The sequence below is a fragment of the Ylistrum balloti genome, unplaced genomic scaffold, assembly GCF_031769215.1.
Source record: "Ylistrum balloti isolate Yb309-2 unplaced genomic scaffold, AGI_CSIRO_Ybal_v1 Utg369712, whole genome shotgun sequence".
Lineage (NCBI taxonomy): Eukaryota > Metazoa > Mollusca > Bivalvia > Pectinida > Pectinidae > Ylistrum > Ylistrum balloti.
In genome coordinates, this window is record NW_026781937.1 from 125,206 (window position 1) to 150,975 (window position 25,770).

The following is a 25,770-nucleotide window of genomic DNA, read 5'->3' on the forward strand; positions in this document are numbered from 1 at the left end:
TCCAGCACAGTATCACCCTACCATTCTTACGTAACACAATCAGTCATATGCACCCTCTTCTAAAGTAGATCTACAACTGAAATTTGAGAATGACCTAACACTTCTGCAGAAATTTGCGATAATAATCTTCAATTGCCTAAACCCAAGATGGCGGCCAATCAATATACCCATCACCTCTCCCTGAAATTCTGGAATTTTGTACAGTCCCTTGTAATTTCCCGTTGCAAGGAAATCTGGAATCTCCCTATTTAAGCAGTCACCTTACCAAAGTCTACAATTATACTAAACAAATTGAATTAAACAATCTAAATCACACTAATTAAAGGACTTGGTTTAAATTAATGTACTAAGCTGGCGACATAGCTAACCATTCAGTTTTCCGGATTTATCTCAAAACTGAATTGATATGGCACTACTAAGAATGAAGAGGAATCTAAATGATAAATTTGAGGGAGATTTTTCCAATATTTCTCAAGAAATAGTAATGAATTTTCCTTGACAACAAGAATTACACCTACATGTAATTATGTATCTGCTGTCTTCACTTATATATCATCAGGATGTAATAAATGCTGTATTATTTCATTCATTGCTCTAATTTCCAACAAGAGGCCCATAGGGTCTGTATCACTCAGTCACCCAGCTCTTACAGCCCACCAATGTTATACATGACTTCTGATTCCCGGTAAGTTGATATGGTTATTAGGTTGGTATCTCAACTATATAACAAGAGATCCAAGAGGGATCTTGGCGCCCACCATTTGAGGATCTGTTTTCAGTTCTTGAAGATTTGTTTATTTTTTTTGTTTGTTATAGGTGTTGTAAATGTTCATGAACTGGTCTTCATTGAATGTACTCAATGATGGCACAAGATATTTTTTATTAAGAACCTATTAGCAAATATCATTTGAAAAAGATCCCAAAGTATTATTAGATAGCAGTCAGTTACAGGTGGATAATGGACAATATGCTTGTGCTGTATTACTGTCGACATCCAAGATGGCTGCCTGTGGGCCAACTTGATTTCAAATCAGTCCAAAAAAGGTACAATGCACAACTAGGGACCAAGGGAAACCAATATCTATGAAATATCAGAAGGATCCATCCAGTACTTCCTCAGATATAGCAGTAACGAGATTTTAATCTCAAAATCCAAGATGGCTGCCTGTCAGCCATCTTGATTTCGGATCAGTCCAAAAAGGTATAATGCACAACTTGGAAACAAAGGGAACCTGCATATGAAATTTGAGAAAAATCCATCCAGTACTTTCAAAGAAATAGCGGTAACAAACTTTTACATCCAAATCCAAGATGGCCACCTGTCGGCCATCTTGAATTCGAATCAGTCCAAAAAGGTACAATGCACAACTAGGGACCAAGGAGAAACAGCATATGAAATTTGAGAAAGATCCATCCAGTACTTTCCAAGAAATAGCAGTAACAAACTTTTACTTCCAAAATCCAAGATGGCTGCCTGTCGGCCATCTTGCATTCGAATCAGTCCAAAAAAGGTACAATGCACAACTAGGGACCAAGGGAAACCTGCATATGAAATTTGAGAAAGATCCATCCAGTACTTTTCCAGAAATAGCGGTAACAAGAATTGTTTACGGACGGACGGACCACGGACCACGGACGCAAGGCAATTTGAATAACACACCATCTATTAGATGGTGGGCTAAAAATATGACCCAGTTATAATGTCCTTTGAGATGTACCACACACAATGGTAAGTTCCTTCATAACAAATGTGTTTATCTCAATGCCAAGCAATTCTATATATGGGAATTTCAAATGTTTCAGAAAATATTACCATGAAACCCCCGAAACCTATGAGAGGGGCCAGACTCCAGGGCCTATTCTTACATCACGATTGTGTTCATCTCTTGATCTCCAACATTGTTACATATTGCTATGGGGTAGGTATCTCAACAGCTTGAATGATATAACAAGGAAACTAAGTCCCTGGGGATGGGGCCAGACCCAAGAGCAATTCTAACATCATGATTATGTTTATCTCTTGATGCCTGTCATTGCTATATATGGTCAAAGAGTGGGTATCTTATCTATTTCAAAGATATAACAAGGAAAGAATGTCCCTGCGGGTGGGGCCAGACCTCACAGCCAATTATTATATCACCATCGTGTTTATCTCTTTGTGCCCAGCAATGCTTATACGTGGTTATGGAATGGGGCAACAGTTTCTAAAGAAATGGTGAAAACAAACAAACAAATCTAAGATGGCTTACAATCTGATCAGTCCAAAAATAAAAGAACAAAGACAAAGCTACACTCAATTAGGGATGAAGGCAAGCGTACATATGTAATTTAAGAATGATCCATCAAATACTTCTCAAGAAAAATGGGGGCAAAGCCACAATTGGCCAGGTTTCAGGATGAGTGCAATGTTATATATCGCGCTCAAAACAACGTTTCAGCCAATAAGAGGCTATTGCACTCAAAACAACATCGCAACCAATGAGAGGCAAAGGCTGCCATCTTGGATTTTCCACGCCAGACTGTTGAAAATGACCAAGTTCCAAAGCCCAGAAAATTAAAAAAAAATGTTCGGAATGAATCCTAAATTAATAGGTGCACATCTTCAATATATATGTAAACATCCTACAAAGTTTCAAGCTTCTAAATCAAAAACTCTAGGAGGAGTTGATTCTACAAAACTGGTACCCCTTTTCCCTGCCAAACTGCAGAAAATAACTGAGTTCCAAAACCTGGAAAATCCAAAAAAAAACTGGTACCCCTTTTCCCCGCCCGCCTGACATTCACCATACTTCAACCTGGATTTGCACTATGTGCAACCCGGCCAAAAATTGATGACAATGTATAAGTGTTCTGTTCAGTCCTAAAATAGTTATGAACAAGTAGGGACCAAGGATAGCTTGCATATCCAGTGCTATTCCAGAAATAGCTATACCTAAAACTGATTACAGACTAATGGACAGACCTAGACAGGATCATTTGATTATAGCTATCTACTGATCATTGGCTAAATGTTGTCTTTAATTGTATCAAGAAACAACAAAACATGCTTAGAAGTAAATCATTTGTGCACTTCATCATACTACTGTCTTTATTGTTTGTGTAAATGAATAGAGACCAAACTAATAAATCTGCCATATAGTGATATTCTATTGTCAAGTACAATCATATGACATCAGTGTAGGTGAAATAATTAACCAAAAATACGTGCTGAGATGACCATGTATAGAGAGATATATACATTACGTATTGAGTATACTTTAAGGCTATAGCAGCACATGTACTTAAAGAGAAAGTTCGATGTACAGCTACATGTAACAAATGAACATAGCACAATTAATTAACAAAATCAAATAGCATGTAACTGTGAGGTGAAAATAACATTCTGAAGTGTGTCAGGATGATAACACATAGATACAAGTACATATGTTACAAGTTTGGATAAGACAGATTAAATAGTTTGAGAGAAATAATGCCCAACACTGAGCGAAACGGAAAACTTTGCTCTATTTTTTAACATTTAAAATCAGAATCTGAAATATATGTGTTTAGATGGTTATATATTGATCAGAGTTGATGGAATGTTATGATAGCTCTGACTGTAAATGGACATAAGTGTATTTCAGCCTAGGTTTTGTAATAACCGTTTGTGTATCTCTTTGATATATGAGAGAAATTCATTGATGAAGTTCAATTAATTGTCAAGGATATATAAAAATTTTAATTAAAGACATGTATGTAATCTTGCTTATACCAGTTTATAATCACTGAGCTGATCTGTGGATGACAGCATTTGTATTTAGTAGAACATTTTGGAGTTTAACACAAATATTGTACCAGTGCCAGAAAAGCAACGTCTGTGTCTCACTCCATAACTAAATCACATGTGAGACAAAACCAAGATGGTCACTTGTAAGCCATCTTGTTATTCAGATCAGTCCTAATATCCAAAGAGAACAAGCAGGAACCAAGGGGAACCTTATTTGAGTAGATTAATCAAGCCTTCTAGAAATAGCCAAAACAAGACTAGAACTAAAGTCTGATGATTTGAAGATGTTGTAAATTTGTGAATACTGACGTTATTAATAATACAGAAGTTTTACAGAGAATGTGAATTAAAAGCCAAATTCAAAATGAAGAAATCAAACTATTTATTCAATTAATTACAAACCTTAAACACGATGAAATACTTTCATTCATCATTCTTTACTTATACACTGTCAAACACATCTATATATATTACAAACCATCATTCTTCAAAACATATATAGAAACACCTCAGTCTTCAAAATAGATTCAAGCAGAAAATTACATGATAAAAAAAAACCAATTTTACTTTACATCCTCAATTTTATCACAAAGTTTAGATGATGCTTTACTGTAATCAAATTAACTGATGTAAGTAATAATTAAAACAAGAGGCCCAAAGGGCCAGTATGTCTAGCAATGCTATTATGTAATGGGATGGTAGTCTCAATGGCTTCAAAGACATAATCAATCCTAGTGTGGGACCAGACCCCAGGACAAATTATCAGTAATGATTGTGTTTATCTTCTAATACTCAGCAATACTTTAATTATTCAGTGGGGATCACAACTGTTTCAAAGAACCAAAGATCCAAATGAATAGTTGATGGTGTAAAGCAATGATATCGAAAATGAATTAAATCTACTTGGATTATATTATCCCTGTTTGGCCCTGCCCCTCTGGCCCCAGGGGGCAGAGACCCTAATTTTACAAAACTGATTTCCATTCACCCAAGTATGCTTCAGACCAATTTTGGACAATATCTTGCAATTCCTAAAGAACAAAATAGATTTTGAAGAAATTAATAGATTTTCAATAATGGGCCCTACCCATCTTGCCCAAGGGGGCTGAAACCCACTGTTTATACAAATCTGATTTCCCATCTATTTTGTTTCATTTCAAAATCATATTAGTCTTTTTTTCCATTTCCTCCAATATTCCTGTTACAGCGATTAGAATGCAGAAAATTCCAAATCACCAATCAAGCCAAAGGTTAATCATACTCTGTGTCCTGAAACACATCACCATGAAGATCGAGTCACTCCAGATAGTTTGTTATAGTCTGCTAGCTTTCTCCATACAATTCTACTCATTCTGAACCTCTTCAGGTTTCCACGCGGTCGGGATGTGATGATGCATCGTTTATGTACCCGAGAAATTGAGCTGTTAAGAGGAAGTGTCATGAGGTCCTCTGCTGCTTTTTCCTGAAAGGTAAGAGAGAGGAAAGCTTACTTTACAAAGCATTGGGTCAGATAAATCAGAAACATTTTGTTATTAAATTACCACCCCTCTCTTAGCAAAAGCATCTCTTGGATATGAGTGAGATAGGTGAATTCCAATCAGGGCTCTCGATCTGCCAGATTTGGGGCCGATATTCGGCCCCATTCCCAATGCAAAATAGTATCTTTTTTTCCCAATTTAGACCCCAAGTTTTCCCAATTCTAAGGGCCCCGGGCCCCAGTCCCAAAATGGTCTGTGAGAGCCCTGCCAATGTTGGCAGTTTTTACTACTAGATAGTAAATGGTCTAAATGAAAAACAAGAGGCCCAGAGCGCCTGCAACACTCACCTGGATATTTAAGTCAATAATGCAAAACTTTACATTTCTTCAGAAGGAAAATATCTCCCCTGATGAGCCTCACTCCACAGATAGAGCTTCAAATTCCCAAAGGGTAGGGACAGAGATCAGTTGTTAACCTCTTTATGTGTAGCAGTGCTATTAAGTTATGGGATGACAATCTAAATGGCTTCAAAGATATAATCTGTCATGGGGCTGGTCAGTTATGATTGTGTTTATCTCCTGATGCTCAGCAATATTATAGTTATTCAGTGGGGATCACAACTGTTTCAAAGAACCAAAGATCCAAATGTATTGTTGATGGTGCAAAGCAATCATATGAAGATGAATTAAATCTACTTGGGTCAGATTTTCCATGTTGGGCCTCGCCCCTTTAGCCGAAACCCATCATTCATACAAAACTGATTACCAATTACCAAAACATGCTTCAGAGCAAAGGGTCAAAGTGTTTCTATAGATGCAATTCTAGGCAATGGGTATTTCAAATTTCCATAAGATCACTTGACTGAAAGTCTTCTACTGCAGAACTAGTGACAGTGAGTGATTCAGGTAAGTTCAGTTAGTTGCTACTGGTGTTATATATATATATATTTATATTAGACATTGCAACACAACTGACAAAGAAAGACAATTTTTGACTCCTGCCCTGTCTGTGCTTCCAACTAACAATCTATGACACCAAATCAGCTCACCATTAAAATGTTCTAAACTGCCTAACCATATATGTAACATATATAATATATAGGATTTACAGTAATAGATAATATATAAGTACTGGATACTAACAAATCAATGTTGATGGGATGTGTATTACTGCAACAGTTATATGATCAACAAACTAATAACAATGCACAAGTAAATTGTCAAATTTGCAATCTGTCTCTTTATCAAGGCACAAAATATTACATAAGTTACATCTCGCACATAGAACATAAAACAAAGACAAAATTACAAACTATACTAAAGAGCGACGATGTAAAGTGTCCTAATAATCTGTTTGGCCAACAGATGCACAAAATAAGGAGTGGAAAACCATCTTAGGTTTATATCTTAAATATGATGAATCAAATATTGAATCTGAGGTAAATTTCAGGACAGTGCATGTAATAACCACTGGGTGATTAGAGCAAAATTTTTCAGTGTCAGTTTTCAAGAAAATCTGTTGTTGGTAACTCTAGGTCCCACTCTGAATAAGGAATTGGTGACTAAAAATCAGATATGTAGGCAATTAATCTAAATCATTCACTAAAGCAGGTAAAATAAGCTTATTGGACACATCATATGCAATGCAAATAAATTACAATTTTCAGCAATTTGAAAATCATCTTATTTTTGTCCCTTAAGCTAGTATATATAAAGAGCTGACAGATAACGAAATTTGAAATTAACTGTTATTGGCATCATAAAACGTCAATGCAGGAATCATAAAGGTAACCTTATTGCTGAATCTATACAGTGATCAGCCTAGTGGGACTATCATTACCTCATGTAACCTTTGACTTCAAAGTCATCAGGTGGATTTACATAAATTACAAGACTGCTCAGTATGGTAACTTGGTAAGAATTTTTCTTGTGAGTCCAGTAATAAAAGAGATATACAGCTAGTGGATTTGCAAAATTAAAGTGAGTCCAACAGGAAAAGCAGGAGTCCAGGACTCCTATGTTGGAGACATTGTCAAACTGTGAAATAAGGTAGCATAAATACAGAATACTCAAACAAGTTTATTTTTTTTCTTTTCTTTTTTCGAAAACAGTGAATTCCAGTATATATGTGAAAGTCATATAACTGAAACATTATATCTTACATCTGCCATAAGCTAAACTTGGGTGTTTTTAGCAATTCTGTTTGATGAATGCAACAGAGCACTCATCAAAATGTTACATCAATGTTCTACATGTCATGATATGCAGATACTTTATATTGAGCTTTTGACAGTGTAACTCTTGGTAAATGCTAAATGTCAATATTTTGACTGATAAATGTTTACGAAACCTACCCTTATATTTGATGGTAGGATAGTGTTGCGCTTCAGAGCATTATATCGCAGTCTTTCCATTCCATATTCCTTTACAAGGTCCCGTCGTTTAGCATCTCTTCGCATTTTCCAATCTACATACCTTGTTCGGACCTGAGTTGTCTGAATTGACTGTTGCTCAACAGGTAACGCTGTCTGAGGAAATTTAAGCAACTGGAAAGCAAAAATAAAATTTCACTCTTAAAGATGCTATTAGAGTACCATATCAATCTTATAACAGGACAATGAAATGGTATTTTTCAATCTTATTGAATGAATAGGTGGGTTTATTACCAAGTCTCCTTTTATTACAGGATAAATAGAGTTACTTAAAACAGTTTTTATAATGGTAATATAACCTTAGCTAAATGATATTGACTAAAACAAACTTAAGTACTTCAGGTTCTTGTATATACTATATTGTATACATGATGTACATTTGCAAGAGGTCTATGTAAAATAACTGTAGTATTTTTAAAATTTCAATATTTTGTATAATGTATTTTTTTAATCTGGTGCACAGAAGTCCTGAACTGGAAATAAACTTATCTTATGATTTTGATACAGAATGGATTGATGAAAATTGCAAATAAAAAGTACTGTATTTGATTGTGCGACTTAAGTATTTTTGCTGCATATTCTGTAAAAGAATTTCTGGTGTTTCTTTTTTAATTGAACATGCATTTGAGCAAGTAATAGATTACTCAATGCAGTAACCATCCCATCAAATGCAGGGCCATTACCCATAGGCATGGTTGTGCTAAACCTGTTGAATTTATAGTGATCCCATTAAATTTTCTCTATCATCCTTGGTTCCTTGGTGTATATCTAAAAGCATTGCAAGGATAAATGGATTAAGGCTTATCCAATAATGCATTGCTGAAGAGCAGTTCCGATTCCGTGCACAGAACTGACGTCTCGACGTCAGACATTTTTTTCAGCCAAAGCAAATATCGGTCAAAATTACTTAGTCTAGTGTAGGAGCCAAAGTAAACTCCGAGGAACAATCCTTTAGAATTTCATATGCGTTGAGATGGGAAGTGTGTCAGAATTGGATCTTCTTTGAGATGGACAACGTGAAAGATCGAAATACTTTAAATGACACGGTTTTTCAGCGAAAGATTGTTGGTTTGCCTATTTACCTTCAAAAATGGTCTTGCCAAACTTCGTATTGATACAATAGTTTGCATAGTGCACAAATTGTCGACTTGAACAATGGTAATACGAGTCTTAATGAATCGCGTTCATTGAATTTCAATGCAGGCCCTTCGAATGAACACACACTACGGAAGTTGTAATCACCAGTTTCTCTCTCATTTTAATGCTTAAGTCTCACTGTTACTCTCTACTATTTGATACAAACGCGTTAAAGACTGAGTGAAGTACAAATATCGCAGTGACGTCACTAAGAATTGTGTGCGCAGCCCACGTGATACCTACCTCTTTCCTTTTCTGCGGTGGCGTGATCGTGAGTACATGCAACTTTATTCGTGTAGCTTTTAAATCCGTACTAATCACTACATATCTTTATCATCTATTACTTTTCTAACAATATTTATAAAATATAAACACGCTATGAACATTTGGTTTAACTATTTATGCAAAATTATCTGTACTTTATTGATATTTTGATCTTTTTCGTTTTATGATGAAACCATCCACGTCGACATACCGGCGTAATGGCGCAGGTCAGCCGACAGTAACAGTTTCCTTGATAGCAAATATCTACTCATCATAACTGTTTAGGGAGAAATACCTGTGATATATGGGATTTAATGTCCCACTGTCATTTTGTTGGCGAGTTTTGAATATTGTATTTTGTGCGACAGATTTGACGGGATCCGAAGTTTGGTGATCACTCTTTTTTTAGTCTTGCCGTTATAGTCTAAATAATTCGATTCTTAACGCCATCTGGACGGTCTTTTCATAATTTCTTTGATAAGTAGTCGTTGATCAAAAATATTTGCCTTGAATTGGATCGTATCCTTCGCGTAGGTCTACATACTATACAATATACTTTACTCCCTGTCTTACTCGGTAGAATTAGTTGGAAACCTGGCGATTTGAAAAATATGTAATGTCGAGTATTTTTAAACAATACGTTTCCTCGTTTACGGCTAATTATTATGTAGGTGGACGATTTTCATTCCCGAGTATTGCACAACGGAACGTCAACCTAATTTCAAATCCAATATGGCGACTTTTCACCCACGTGGCTTTCAAATGTGGGGTTTGGTTTATATATTTGATTAATCTTTCACTCGAGGAATTTTCATCTTTGTAAATAATAACCAGTATACAACGTTTCTCATATAATGATAATAGTAGCATCCCATTATTGTTTAATGCCATGATGTGAACCACCGGGACTGACTGGTTTCCCCCCCCCAAATTTAAAGCCATTCCAAACTAGTGGAATAGTGTGGGAATGCAAAATTTGTTGGCTAAAGAAAAGAATTTTGCAAAATAAATGCTGGCATTGATTATTTGGCGACTTTGTTTTTGGTATATGGGAATTTTCTCTTGCAGATCTTTGCCAATTTGTAACAACTGAGAAACAACCATGGGTAAAGAAAAAACTCACATCAACATTGTGGTCATTGGCCATGTCGACTCTGGAAAGTCCACATCCACCGGCCACTTGATTTATAAATGTGGTGGCATCGACAAGAGAGTCCTCGAAAAGTATGAGAAAGAAGCCCAAGAGGTAAGAAAAAAAGGTGGGGTGGGGAAGTGCTGCAATTGAATAACACTGTCCTAAAGGACAAGGAATGAAATTGACATGGAATTTAATGTAGTTGTATAAAAAAAACAGCCCTGAAATTTTACTATTTCTCGTGCAAATTTACACATGACGGATTCATTCACTCCCCCACCACATCAACATTTAGAATGAAGATAAATTAATGCAATTCTGAGTGAAGTGGCAAATGAATATTCCTTTTCCTTGCCACAAATTTTGAGCTAAAAGATAGTTGCTGGTCCACTGTTCATTTTGCAATTCACAAAGGGAGACAAAAAGATTATCTTGCCTGACTACAGGGATCCCTACCACAATAATTGTTAGCTTGTTTCCTTTTTCATATTTGTGTAGTGAATTGTTCCTTGAAGGTCCTGTCGTCAATACAATTCTTATTATTTTGACATTTGTAGATGGGAAAAGGTTCATTCAAGTATGCCTGGGTATTGGACAAACTGAAGGCTGAACGCGAGCGTGGAATCACCATCGATATTGCTTTGTGGAAATTTGAAACCAAGAAATTTTATGTGACAATTATTGATGCTCCTGGACACAGAGATTTCATCAAAAACATGATTACAGGTAAGTTGGAATGAAGCATGCATGGGGGTTTGTCGTTGGTACAATTTGTTCTTTGTCTTTAAAAGTGGTTTACCTTTAACATAATGTACAGAATTTTGTTTGGATCTGCATTTTGAGAAAGTCATTTTCCAAGCATCCAATTGGCTTGATATTTGGTCTCATCTTGTGAAAGGAGTTGAGTGATTGGGTTTTAATTAGGAAATGATCGAGATACCCAACCTGTAGGCATGAATAACATTGCATGGCTTCAAGATCCAGGTGAGTGATGCACGCCCTATGGGCCTCTTGTACTAAAAGCAATATATTGATTGCAGGACATGAAAAAGCTGCCGCTATGTGTTCACTGTAATTCAGGGCTCAACAATAATGCTTGCCGGACTTGTCTGTGCCAGTGCAAGATCATGTCGGACAAGTACATCTATGTGAATTTCGGCAGACAAAGTAACTAAATCATTTGTTAAAATCAATTGAATCATTCCTCTGCCAAATTGCGCTTACTGTTGATTTTTCTTTGGCGTAATCACTCTATTCCATTGAGATCAAAAGCTCGGCCTTAAATAATAATCATTGTTCTGTACGAGAAAGTCTGTGATATTCCGAAAACGTTTGTAATCTGTGTCAATTTTGCGTTGTTTGGAAAGGCTGTTTAAAGCTTTTAGGAAATCCTGGTTTTACCTCCTCGGGGGATGGTCCAAAGGAGAAACAAAAGACAGACACACAGCCAGAAAATGATAAAAATAGATTGTATGAACTAAAAGGGAAGCGTACATTCCAGCAAAAATGACTGACCGAGTATCCCGGTCTGACATTTGATGAGACTGCTGGCATGCTGTGTTCGATTTGCCTGACTTTATTTTTGTTGCAATATTGATTGGTATTGTTATTAATTTTATTAAATGTATTGGATTGGATTATCTAGACTTATTTGTTATTCAGTTGCCTTTGCAGGTCATCTTGTCACTATAAGTATTCCGGGAAGTGGTGACTGGTTAGTCACCAATTCGGTCATTAAAATGAATATTACTTGGTGGATAAAACTAAATGCAAAGCCAACCCTATGATTGTTCTTGGATTTATAATCTGATTATTTTATTCTTCAATCATGCATTAATACCGTCTGTATAAAAAACATGAACACAGTTCAAAGAGATTTTCAACAGCTTTGTACTGCAGGTTACTGCATGTAGTTCAATCATTGGTAATTACTACATCCGTCACTCATATTCATGTCTTGCCTATGCAAGATAAAATTAAGACAACACTTCAAAATTTAATATGCTAGCGACAATCAATGACGCCCATAGAAACATAAGCTCTAAAAATGTATATGAACCAAAACTTGCATAATGTAAGATAGCATTGGTTGCTGAAAATTCGGACAAGTGAGGTAAAAAGTTATTGTAGAGCCATGTAATTGATATGTAAAGTCTGCATTTGCATGTAGAATTGGTTAACCTCGGGATGATAGTTCTAGTTCTGTAATCTTCAGGAATTTCCCAACATTTGTTTTCCTATTCCTCTTGACTTGAGACAGAAAAAGCTGTCGGAAATTTCTTCATTAAAAAGAAATTGCTAAAAAATTTAACACTGGATAGTACTTCTCAAATTGTGAATAAACTTGTGCAAGTTGAATGTGGTGGATTTTGTAGTTGTTGACAATGGCTTTTGTTTTGAATTAAAGGAACTTCCCAGGCTGACTGTGCTGTACTTATCATTGCTGCTGGTGTTGGAGAATTTGAAGCGGGTATTTCCAAAAATGGACAGACTCGTGAGCATGCCCTGCTTGCTTACACCCTTGGCGTGAAGCAGATGATCGTTGCCATTAACAAGATGGACAGCACTGAACCACCATACTGTCAGGTATAACATTTTGATGCAGAATTTCACTATTTAAAAGTTTCAGTTGGCCATCAATTAAAGTGTTTATTAGAACCAGCAGCAAACAATGTACATGATATAAAGAATTGACTTAATTCGTCTTTGCCCCCTAGTTTTTTAAAATTTATATAACTCCATTATGTGACGGGAAGCATATTTACATACCACTTTGTATTAAATAAACTGTACAATATAAAAGTTTATTAGTGGGCATTATTTAGAAATTAGTATGGTTTAACGAATAGTTGTAAAATACAAAGCAAGTTTTATTGGTAGGCATTGTTTTTGAACTGCATGATTAACATGTTAGTATTATGTATAAAGGTGAGTGCAAATATGCCTTGTTATGAAGTTGTAACTAAATAGAAATGTATATATAACGATGAGTATTCACGTTATTGAATTATTTGATTAAGTGGAAAGTAATGTGTTGTCGAGTAAGTCGGTAGTTGTAGGGTTGATTTTTTGATAAATTCTTAACAAAATTGAATGATTGAATGTATTGCTAGTTCCATGACAAAGTAATTTTTTGTGTATTCAGACACGTTTCAACGAAATCAGCAAGGAAGTGAGTGCCTACATCAAGAAGGTTGGTTACGTTCCTAAAACTGTACCTTTCATTCCCATTTCTGGTTGGAACGGTGACAACATGATTGAACAAACTAAAAACATGTCCTGGTTCAACGGATGGACCATTGAGAGGAAAGAAGGCAATGAAAAAGGGCATACCCTTGTGGATGCAATAGATGCCATCCTTCCTCCCAAGCGTCCTACAGATAAACCTTTGAGACTCCCACTCCAGGATGTATACAAGATTGGAGGTAATTGTTCCCAAACATAATCTAATTTTATTTCTGGAAAAGTGATCAGATATTGTAGAATGTATCTTCAGTATGGCAAGTTCAGAAATCTCGACCAGCCAGAGAGATCATATATGCAATGTTTTGATAATATTGAGTTTAATTAGTGAACAGTACAGGTCCTATGAGGCCTCTTCTTGAAAAGAATGATTCTGTTAATATAGGTGAATTTTTAAAGGGACAGTTAAGTCGTCATTTTTTTAATTCAAGTAGAATGAAAAAAAAAATAATATATCCAGACGAAGAACATTGTTAAAAGTTATTTGCTTCATAACCACTGTTCAGTGTGGTAAATTGGGTGTGTTTTGAAAGCTTGTCAGGTATAGCAAAAATCGCCATATAGCGTGAAGTGACACCCTAGTTTTGAATGGTCCAAGTGCATTGCATACAATACATTTCATTTGGTGCAAGACCCTGTTACTTTTTACTCTGGTTTTGGTCGGAAGCCATTTTTGTTGACATTCTTGACTGTTTTGGGTCATAGTGCCCTGGTATGCTGATGAAATGTTGGTTTTTAGGTTAAGAATTCTTATCAATTAAAAATCATATGGAAAGCTTAATATTGTTGCCAATGTAAGGACATGCATAATTCATAAGTACAGAATTGCAAGATTTTTATGCTCCCCAAGGGAGAGCATATATTTGTAGTATTTGCTGTCTGTCATAAACTAAGAGGTATCAACTAACACTTCATAGGTAGATATATCACGGCAAGAAGTGCAGTGCACAAGAACCTTTGATCACTCTCTTTTGAGTTACTGCCCTTTATTAGCCCACCATTTATTCAAATAGATGGTGGGTTATTCAAATCGTCCTGCATCCGTGGTCCGTCCGTAAACAATTCTTGTTACCACTATTGCTGGAAAAGTACTGGATGGATCTTTCTCAAACTTCATATGGTTCCCCTTGGTCCCTAGTTGTGCATTGAACCTTTTTTGAACCGATTCACATTCAAGATGGCCGACAGGTGGTCATTTTGGATTTTGGAAGTAAAAGTTTGTTACCGCTATTTTTGGAAAAGTACTGCATGGATCTTCAAATTTCATATGCAGTTTCCCCTTGGTCCCTAGTTGTGCATTGTACCTTTTTTGGACTGATTCGAATGCAAGATGGCAGACAGGTGGCCATCTTGGATTTTGAATGTAAAAGTTTGTTACTGCTATTTCTTGGAAAGTACTGGATGGATCTTTCTGATATTTCATAGATATTGGTTTCCCTTGGTCCCTAGTTGTGCATTGTACCTTTTTTGGACTGATTTGAAATCAAGGTGGCCCACCGGCAGCCATCTTGGATGTCGACAGTAATACAGCACAAGCATATTGTCCATTATCCACCTGTAACTGACTGCTATCTAATAATACTTTGGGATCTTTTTCAAATGATATTTGCTAATAGGTGCTTAATTTGCTAATAGGTGCTTAATAAAAATATCTTGTGCCATCATTGAGTACATTCAATGAAGACCAGTTCATGAACATTTACAACACCTGTAACAAAAAAAAAAATCATCAAGAACTGAAAACAGATTATCAAATGGTGGGCACCAAGATCCCTCTGGGATCTCTTGTTTTCAATACTTAAATTTTGTCACAAAGGGGGAGCATAACTCATCCCTAATGACTCTCTTTGACTAGAATGTCACTTAAAGATTTGCAGTTGCAAACAAAATGCATCGTCATTGAAATTCTTTTTGTTTCTATCAGGTATTGGAACTGTGCCTGTGGGCAGAGTCGAGACTGGAATAATTAAACCAGGAATGGTCGTAACTTTCGCTCCGTCTGCCCTGACAACTGAAGTTAAATCTGTGGAAATGCACCATGAATCTATGCCAGAAGCTCTCCCTGGAGACAATGTTGGATTTAACGTCAAGAACGTCTCTGTTAAAGAAATTAAGAGAGGAAATGTTGCAGGAGACAACAAAAATGACCCCCCTGCTGGTGTGGAACATTTCACTGCTCAGGTGAGACTTGTGACTTCTTGTGTATTCAAATAATTGTTTTTGTAAGAAAGATATCTTTCAGAGGGAAGAGACTATTCTATTGAAGACAGTTTGTTTAGGCTTTTTTACCAGTTAAGACTTTAAAATTTTATATTTATGTTGTAGGTTATTGTCCTGAATCACCCTGGAGAAATCCGTACTGGTTACACACCAGTTCTTGATTGCCACACTGCTCACATTGCATGCAAATTCAAGGAGCTTATGGAGAAACTTGACCGTCGTACTGGAAAGACCCTTGAAGAAAACCCAAAGACTGTGAAGTCTGGTGATGCATGTATTGCCGAGCTTGTCCCCCAGAAGCCCATGTGTGTAGAAGCTTTTACAGACTACGCTCCACTTGGTCGTTTTGCAGTCCGTGACATGCGTCAAACAGTAGCTGTTGGAGTCATCAAGTCTGCCAAGAAAATGGAGAAAACTGGGAAAATGACAAAAGCTGCCCAGAAAGCTTCCAAGAAATGAAATGAATCTATTTCATCAGTCCACAAGCCAAGCAATTCTAAATTTCCTTTTATTTTGTCCGATTTAGGTTTGTCCAAGAAGACAAAATTAAAAAAAACAATTGGTCAAATGAAATCATTTTTGAATGATCCACAGCATAGCATTTATTGGACTGTTAAACTTCTTACAAAAAAAATCCATCGAAAGGAAGTGAGAAGGAAAAAGTTTTGATGCTGTAGGTAATGGCATTAAAGTATTTAAATACATATAACTTGCTTGTTTTCTTTTCTTGGTCCAGTTATATGCAAATCCAACCAGTTTTAAACTAGAGCAGAGAAGGTACAAAGATGCTATCCTGGGTATCTAGCTGCATTTTACTAATCTGAAATTTTCAGAATCCAAATCCGAGAGAGTCGCTCAAGATGAAGTCTAAGGCAACCTATTGCAATAGCCTTTTGTGTGGCGTCGTCTGTCATGCCAAGTTACTGTAAATTTTCGACTATTTAATATAAAATAAAGAGCTACCGAGTTGGTACTTGAACGATTGACACGGCCCTACTTTCAAGGTCGCGTGTATCTAGTGTCAAAATCTTAAATGACTAATCAATAACCAGAAGGTCCAGGGTGCTGGTATGAAGGGCTATCATGTTTGTTCAAATGAATGACCTTTACTTTCCGAGTTCGGGTCAAAAATGCTAAACTACCACACGATATCGTTCCATTTGAAAACAAACTTTGTTGATACCAGTTTTGTTCATGTAACAATGTATTTGTTGACAATTTGAATATGTGTATGTGTTGAAATCGAGAACCACATTTCAGATCGCAGCAGGATATATTTTACTTTCATTCATGTCATTCTAGCAGCTTCATATCTTTGGCATTTTGGATAAAATCGCGCGCTTGCAAATGACCGCGATATCTCTAGTTCAAATTTTAGCGTAAATGTTAATGTTCATATTGTCATCACTAATGACTTCTTGTGCTTAAAAAGTAGAATTACAACTGACAAGCAAGTTGCAGATTCTTTTGATCAGTCTATTCATTCATATCCACTGGACCAGTGAACTTGTGCCATGACGGGTCGAATAGATAAAAACCACCGCGTCTACTTGCGAGCATCAAACATCCCTAACTAGATTTTCCACAAGCAAACAACAAAACATGTCCCAGTGATGACCGTGAACGCAACGCATCAACATGCCTCGTGTTTTGAGTTGACATCGAACACAAAAATTGTGATGTTTTGAACAAATCTTTTGAGTATTGAATTAACTGCGGCATGCTTACACCCGATGTTTGGGACGCAGGGGTGTTGATAAAAGAAATGGACGATTCGGTACTTCAGAAATCTTCACAAATCCCAGATATGAAAGGATCAAAAACTCATTCGTGGATGGAAAGAACTTTGATGCTTACCAAAATTGTTAATTTCATGACCCTTGAGGAGGGGTAAATTTTACAATAGTTTATACAGGGAATATTTTAAACAATTTGCTTATTGGGGCTTTCATTAAAAGGTGAAAAGACCCTATTGTTTTTATGCATTCTTCCTCCGTATGTATGGGTTCATAATTTTATAAACGGTAAGGGATAGGCACGCAACCTATATATCCTGCTCACAATTTGATGGGGATCACTTTTTTATTTAATGTGTAACGGTATCTATTTTAAGAATATATTCTACAGTTCAATTTATACATATTTTTGCATTATAAGATGAAGATTTAACAACATCAGGCGAAGAATAACAGTATTAATTTGATTCAATGCTCATTGTACACAGATGCCCCGAAAATCGCAAATTATGACGAAAGGGGCGAAAAATTAAGTCCTACGAAACAGTGTCGTTCAGCGAAAAATACAGTGTCAGTATCGAGTATAACGTCCTCGAGCATCAATTACGCTGTGGCAGCGGCGGCGCATGCTTCTGATCAAGTCTCGTATCCGGTTTTGGGGAATACTTGTCCGTTCCTGAAGCGTTCTAGGTTGGATATTTCTCGCCGAAATGTCGGCGTTCTGAAGCATGTCCCACACGTGTTCTATAGGATTGAGATATGGAGATTGGGCTGGCCAGTCCATCCTCTCAATTGTTGCCCTTTCCAGATACTGTTCAGTCACACGAGTTCTGTGTGGTCGCGCATTATCGTCCATAAGAATGAATTCCGGACCTATAGCACCAGCATAAGGCCCGACGTACACGTCCAGGTCTTCGTCACAGTACCTCTGTGCAGTCAAACTGCCATTAAGGAGCACATGAAGGTCGGTCTTGCCTTGCATGCTAATGCCACTCCAAACCAAAACAGATCCACCGTCGTATCGGTCATGTTGGGAAATGTTAGCGGCATGGAACCTCTCATTTGGTAGTCGCCACACCCTGACACGTTGGTCAGTGAAATCTAAGCAAAATCTAGACTCGTTTGTAAAAAGTACCGGGGACCAGTCATGGAGGTTCCAATTCACATGATCACGAACCCAAGCAAGTCTAGCTTGAACATGTCGTAACGTCAAAGGAATTCCACAACAGGTCTGCGCGACCTTTAACCAGCATCATGAAGTCTATTTCTCACAGTTTGTGTGGAGATACGAGTTCCGGTGGCATTCTGGAAGTCATTACGTAGTGACGTAGCGTTGATGAACCTTTTACGTCGAGCTGCAATAACAAGATAGCGGTCTTGACGTTGCGAGGTAAGTCGTTCCCGACCCACCATGTCTTCTGGAGAGAGTTCCATAATTTTGGTAACGATTCCACATACGGGACACAACACTCTTGGACACACCAATGTCATTGGCCACCTCCCTTTGTGACCTATCAGACTGGATCATAGCAATGCCCCTGTCCATATTTGAAGTGCTTAGACGTCTTCTAGCCTGCTGTCGGGGCATTTTGAAACCGTTAAAATTCAAAATGTAAAGCAAAAAATGAGATATTCTGCCACAAACGTGCGTGTACACGTGAAGTGTAGGCGTTACTGGTGACTGACCACATAAACACCCGATACACATAGACCTCGGTACAGATATAAACCAACAAATATAAGGAATAGGTATCATTTTATTTTAAAAGAAAATTTTGCTAATTATTAGGTGTGATCCCTATCAAATTGTGAGTAGTATAGTATGTTATGGCAGTACATCTGAACTTGTTAATTTCGCATTTTTAAGTAGGTCAAAAATCCGCCATGCCCCAATTACCAGAAATTCTAAAAACAGCAATAACTCAACCTATTTGTCCTACAAATTTGCTACAAATATATATTTTATGTAGAGGAGGGTCATATCTAACTTTCCACTTGTTCATGGAAATTATTTAAGATAAAAAAGCTCGCAATTGTTCGTCGTCACCTATAAATAGATAAAACAAATATTACATTTTCCGATTTTTTTTCCCAACAGTATCCACGATTATTTCAGTGTATACATTTCTTCTATAATGTCTTTCTTTGACGTTTTTACGTCATTTAAAAAAATCCCTTAGTTCGATGTAAACTGCAGACAAGAAGTTTGATCTGAAATTACTCCCGAGATCCTACAATACAATTTTGTTGATTAATTTTGGATGAGGTTTGGTTACGTGCCCTCTAAATTCTGACGTGATTTGCAACTTTGTCAAAAAAGTAGAATGGCCGCCAGGACGTAATAATGGCGTTAATGAAATAATTGTTACATCAAGCGTTGCGACTGTGACGCATGCGCAAGGAACTGTAAACAAATCTGTCGTCTGCCAACGTAGCAGAAAGCGTGCGAGGGAAGCGGGGGAAGAAAACGTGTTTTGACGGACTCTGAGGCGAAAAGAAGGAAGATGGCGCGAGATCGTGATACCTCAAAGGCAAAGATTTATATTGGCGAGCATTCGGAAAGATGGAATGCTGAGAAGACCGATCTGAATTTAAAAACAAATCACGAAGTAGCGGGTATTTTGCTCGACAGGTAAGAACTCAATCCACAAATATAAAAATACGGGATAAGTAAGGCTTGAATATTAATGTTTGGTTATTTTGTGCATGTGGTTAAAGTATGTTTGTTGGTTTTCGTGACATATGATGACCTGACAGCTAAAGAATCTAAGACAAATACGGTGTTCTGCATGCAGCTAACGGAGATCAAAATTTCGGGGGCCCCATGAGGGGAAATCATAACCAAGATTTTCGAATAAGTAGTCTTGATCTAGATACCTTGGAATATCCTTAATTTCTCATTTCTATGATGTCTCCAATTCAGAAACAAAGTCCGGTATCGTTTTTCAACGCAATTTTTTTCCTATAAGCCTGTGCATCAGTTTTAATGCAACAAATATAGATATACGTGTGATAAAAGTGAGCCTGAACTGACAAACTGTGAACACTCAACAGTCGAACGATTAGCTAGGTGAATAACAATTGATCGCATCAAGGTATTTTAAAATATATAGATAAAGGTTATATGGATTATTATTATCGACTCTCTTTAAAAGTGTCAGTATTGTCAATTATAGAATGTAAAGTTGTAATGCATGTACAATGTATATATTTTCCCTATAGATTATACACCGACAAAACAAGGATGACAGACAGGAGTGCATAACCAAAAGTGTTCTCTACACCCATTACCATGGAATTCATGGCAGCAGAACTCATGGTTTCAGAAATTTCTTCAGTAAAGTCTGATGGGAGGTAAATTTATACATGTAGACATATACATGTGTGCATAAAAGTCTGTCATAAAATCAAAATTATTTCTTGTCCTAATTTTAATTCTTCTACTGTTGACTTTTTTTGACCAAGAATAAAAAATGGTCTATTAATTAACATCACAATAGTTTCAAGCTAATTAAAGTAGTAAGTTTAATGCATAAAGTGAAGTATATGTATTTGAATATATTTTCATTTATGATTTGGCAATATCTTGTTATTTTGTGCATACAAATGTTCATGGGTAGCCTTTGGTAACAGTATATTATATATATAATTATTTTGTATTGTATAATATTTATCGTACATGTACAATAAACTTATAATTTTGCAACTGAAAAACAACAGAATTCTTATCACTATAAATACATTCTATACAGCATGTAAGTGCACTCTCAGACCATGTACAGTAGTCAGATCAGTCTGCAAAATCACTTTCCGTTGTAATTTATGAATTCAGAGTGAAAGCATCATCGTCTGAGGTATCAGGTGTTGGAGAACTTGATTCTGGTAAAGAAATGGATGACCATCCCAAGCATTTCCTTGTAAGTACAGTATATCACATTATGGATAGAAGCAAACTTACTTGTGCATTCTAGATCTGCGTGTATTTAAAAAAATATTTTGGCTTACTCCAATATTTAGGGCGCTGTGTGACAAAATAGTTCAGGCATACTACCATTAATTGCTATAGCTTTCACCTCTGGGTCACATGTTGGAGGCTTACGTGAAGCAGTTGCCAGGAAGTACTGACTACAAGTTGTTGGTTTTCTCCAGGTACTCTGGTTTCCACCTTATATGACCCTTGCTGTCCATATGATGTAAAACAACTTCCTTAGAATAAAGAAATAAGTAAATAAATAAATGCTCCCAACATCTAAAACTTGCACATTTTTTAATCACTCAAACCTTTAGGCTATCGATTGGCAGTAAAGCAACAATGAAATAAAACCTTAACCTGAGTTTGGAATTATGTAAAATCTTAAAGCCATGAGTATCAATGTTTTAACATTTGCGCATGTTTATTTTGTAACAGAGGAAAGAGAGTACCTGTCAGGAAACAGATGTCAACATCTTTCATGGATCCATTCAAGTAAGATTACTGTATTCTCGCATTAAATTGTACGCAAAGCCTTAGCTTTTCTCTTCATTTTAACAGTTGATTAACTAGTTATCAGTTATATTTAAAGTGTAGGAGGTTTTAAAGAATCACACCATGTCTTTATCTTTTGTTGATCATATGTTTTTTCAAAGTTACATTGATGATCTTGTCATGATAATAGTTTACTTCATTTAGAGATTAAATGTTTAGTCAAAGGCTATTTTCCTACATGGTCCTTGGTTATTTTATTTTTTATGCTGGGGCCTTGAATATATTACATTATTATTGCACAATATTTTCAAAGCCTGTTTGAAAGGAAAATAAAAATGACTCATTTTGAAAGGAAAACAAAACATGGACAAAGCTTTTGGATGAGAGCAATCTAGTCCAGTACCTTAGACTGCTCAACCACAGAAATTATATAACCTTGTGATGTCGTCAAAGCTATCTGGTATATATGTTTCTATTTTTTTTTTTTTTGTATTTCAGCTTGACTATTGATGTGACTGAAGAATTGGATGAAGACAATCAAGAAGATGACCCCACTTTCCATATAACACTAGGGTAATTAACAATTCATTTCATATCTTTTAATTATTATTTATGATGTAAATACCCATTAATAAATTTCTGTCACACCATAAACCAATTTGGTATCGATGAAGGATTACAAGATCAAGTACAATTCACGTTCATGAAAAGTAACTCTAAGAGCTATTGAAAGTATCCCAAAGTACACAATATAAAAAATTAATTTTATCTCCACTGGCACGAATGGCCAACGTTGTCTGTCCATCCCTCCATAGTCTTGCGTTCGTCAACTTTTCCTTTAAAAAACTTCTTCTGAAATAACGAAAGTCCTAGAGTTACCATATTTGGCTGGAAGGTTCCTTGGTTAAAGCCTAACAAAGGTTTCCAAAAGAAATGACTTGGCTCTATATACAAGGTCAAAGGGGTCAAATGTGTTGAAACCTGAAAAACAACTTATTCTAAAATACTGGAAGGTCTAGAATTATCATAATTGACCAGTATGTTCCCCTGATGGTGCATAACAAAATTTAAAAAAGAGTAACCTTGTTTTTACATCCTGAATATATATTCTGGGCCCCTTGTTGTTATGTTAAGTAATATAATTTAGTTATATTTATTTTTGTTTTCTATCTGTCTTTTACATGGTCATCTCCTTTGCACCACAAGAGATAAACACTTGAGTTTGCATATATCCTTTAATATAAAATCCATTCAATTGACACCAGTGTTTTTCCTAAATGCATATTTTTTCATGAAAGTCTTCCTGTCATTTGTAACAAGTGAATTTATACATCAACCATTTTACAGAGGGGAGAAATTGAAGAACTGGAGGACAGAGCAGGGGCAGACATTGTATTTTGGGAGGAAGATGATGGTGACAATGAAAGTGAGAGTCATTGGTCCAGGAATCTCCAAAGTGTCAACTGCAGATGATGTGGGAACCTTATTGGATGACATTTGTGCCTTGGTATTCATCCATCAACTAAAACACCTTGAAAACTTGAATGTAGATGGAAACTGTGTGGTGAAAGGATGTAAATTGGGGATACAAATAAAATTGGATAAAGTAGTATCTGGGTGTGTATTTAACTGATAAGTATCACAAACATCAGGAAATTATGACTGTCAGCTGATATTGTATTACTACTATACACTGTATGTATTTTCAGTTAGAAACTTGTGGCACCGTCACACATATAATTAATTTCAAATAAGAGAGTTGAATTTTACATGTAGCAATACAAAGTTATCAATTTTATTTATCAAATAATATCCAGGCCTTGGGATCTCGAAACTTCTTAATATGTTATCATTTAACTATCAATGAAAAATGACTTCACCATCATAATGTCACTTCTGATAAGAATGAGATTGTATGTAAGAAGTTTTGAGCTATCGGGGCCTGAAAGATGCCATTATTAACTTGGTATTACAATGTACCGGTAATTCATGTACATTTCTTATGATGAAAACAACATTCAATTTCAGGTATGTGGAAATTCCCATGTTAAATACAAATGAAAGATTCCATAGTGGAGACTTGCTGATCACCTCCGCCGTTCTGTTATCAGGAAATAACTTCATAAAAATGCAGTTGTTTGCCAAGTTAACAAAGTTACATTTCCCTTCCAAATCCAGTTTCAACAGGATACAGACAACCTATCTTGTACATAAATAGAAGATTATTGGTCTAGTCATCAGGAAGGTGTTTTAGAGCAGTTAGAAGATATTGAATTAGTAGTTTCAGATATTTTTTCTTTCAATGAGTAATTTAAATTCACCTGTTCAAAGTGCAAGTGAGTTACTGCATTGGTTTGGTGTACATTGTTCCATCTTTGGTTTTTATTTAATTCAAAACGTTTCTTATATAAGCCAAATAATGGATTGAGGATACTGATATGAGTCTTGTTGCATGCTGGGTGAAGGGCTGCCAAGTTTGTTTAAGATCAGAGAGGTCAACAGAAGCAGATCAAGCAATAGGCCCAGTACACTTTTAATGTGTAGTTATTTATAAGGTAATATTTGTTTGCAAATGTATTAATGTTTAGGTCACCTGAGTCGAATGTGTGTCGTTAACTTTTCACATACTTGACTAAGATTAAGTTCATATTTGATATTTAGGGTCCTTATGGCAAGGTCTACAAAGTTTGCGAATGAAAAAGAAATCGGGCCAAAAACAGCCCCACTAGAGGGCGCTCAAATGGGTCGAAAATTCAACTTTGACTGATTTCAACCAAATTTGGTAGAAAGCATCCCTTAGGACATATGAAATTATGTTGAAAAAAGTGATTATGTCCCCTTTTGGGCCCATAAGGGGTGTAAAAGTGGCCATATGTAAAAACCTTCTTTAAATGACTTCTTCTCCAGAACCAGTGGATGAATTTTGACCAAACTTGGCACAAACCATCTCCATGGGAAGCCTCTTCAAGTTTGTGAAGAAAAAGGGTGTGGCCCCAATAGGGGCCGCAGAAGGGGGGAAAAAGGGGGTAAAATTAGGTAAATCTTTAAAAATCTTATTCTCATGAACCAACAGTCAGATTAAATTCATATTTGATACTTAGGGTCCTTATGGCAAGGTCTACAAAGTTTGCGATTGAAAAAAAAATTGGGGAGAAAAAGGGCCCCACTAGGGGGTGCTCAAAAGGGTCGAAAATTTAACTTTGACCGATTTCAACCAAATTTGGTAGAAAGCATCCCTTAGTGAAGGACATATGAAATTATGATGAAGAAAGTGATTTTGTAGGCCTATAAGGGGTGTAAAAGTGGCCATATGTAAAAACCTTCTTTAAATGACTTCTTCTCAAGAACCAGTGGATGGATTTAGACCAAACTTGGCACAAAGCATCCCCATGGGAAGCCTCTTCAAGTTTGTGAAGAAAAAGGGCATGGCTTCAATAGGGGCCGATGGAGGGGGGAAAAGGGGAAACTTGATTTGAATGTTCTACACAACTTTTTGGGGCGATTCAAAATCAAAGATGGCCACCCTGGCCTCTGTTTGGACTTCCTCTCAAGAACCGCTGGGTGGATCATGTTCAAACTTGGTACAGATGTTTTACACACGGTCCTGCACAAGTGTTGTTACATTTTTGCAACATTTTGAAATCCCCAGGTCAAAATTTCAAGTAAAATCTTTAGACAACTTCTTTCCAATAACCAGAAGGCCTAGGATACATGTATTGATATAGTGCGTGTAGCATGCTGGGATAAAGCACAACCAAGTTTACTCAAATGAATGACTTGCCTACTTTTGAGGTCAGACTGGCCAAATGTTTTTGGCATATGATTATATAGACCCAAGGGACTCGTGTATATTTCTAAGATTATTTGCTTGAGAGGTAGTTCCATGTATACATGG

The 25,770-nt window shown here is 36.3% G+C and overlaps 3 protein-coding genes across 3 annotated transcripts; 2 read left to right on the forward strand and 1 right to left on the reverse strand.

The window, feature by feature from the left end:
* Window positions 1–4,131: 4,131 nt before the first annotated feature.
* Window positions 4,132–8,910, reverse strand: LOC132565297 (small ribosomal subunit protein uS14m-like). Its single transcript, XM_060229936.1, has 3 exons — window positions 8,758–8,910; window positions 7,598–7,789; window positions 4,132–5,228 (listed from the first exon to the last, which is right to left on the reverse strand). Exons 1-3 carry the CDS (start codon window positions 8,803–8,805, stop codon window positions 5,046–5,048), a joined length of 423 nt encoding a protein of 140 aa, XP_060085919.1. The 5' UTR covers window positions 8,806–8,910; the 3' UTR covers window positions 4,132–5,045.
* A 1,234-nt stretch (window positions 8,911–10,144) lies between these two features.
* LOC132565295 (elongation factor 1-alpha-like) lies at window positions 10,145–16,383 on the forward strand. Its single transcript, XM_060229935.1, has 6 exons — window positions 10,145–10,322; window positions 10,769–10,937; window positions 12,619–12,797; window positions 13,357–13,636; window positions 15,379–15,635; window positions 15,780–16,383. Exons 1-6 carry the CDS (start codon window positions 10,179–10,181, stop codon window positions 16,131–16,133), a joined length of 1,383 nt encoding a protein of 460 aa, XP_060085918.1. The 5' UTR covers window positions 10,145–10,178; the 3' UTR covers window positions 16,134–16,383.
* Window positions 16,384–19,877: 3,494 nt separating this feature from the next.
* Window positions 19,878–24,885, forward strand: LOC132565318 (uncharacterized). The gene is made up of 7 exons (XM_060229956.1): window positions 19,878–20,042; window positions 20,633–20,764; window positions 21,243–21,327; window positions 21,819–21,875; window positions 22,374–22,448; window positions 23,223–23,492; window positions 23,904–24,885. The coding sequence occupies exons 3-7, from the start codon at window positions 21,305–21,307 to the stop codon at window positions 24,091–24,093; spliced, it is 615 nt and encodes a 204-aa protein (XP_060085939.1). The 5' UTR covers window positions 19,878–20,042; window positions 20,633–20,764; window positions 21,243–21,304; the 3' UTR covers window positions 24,094–24,885.
* Window positions 24,886–25,770: the final 885 nt, after the last annotated feature.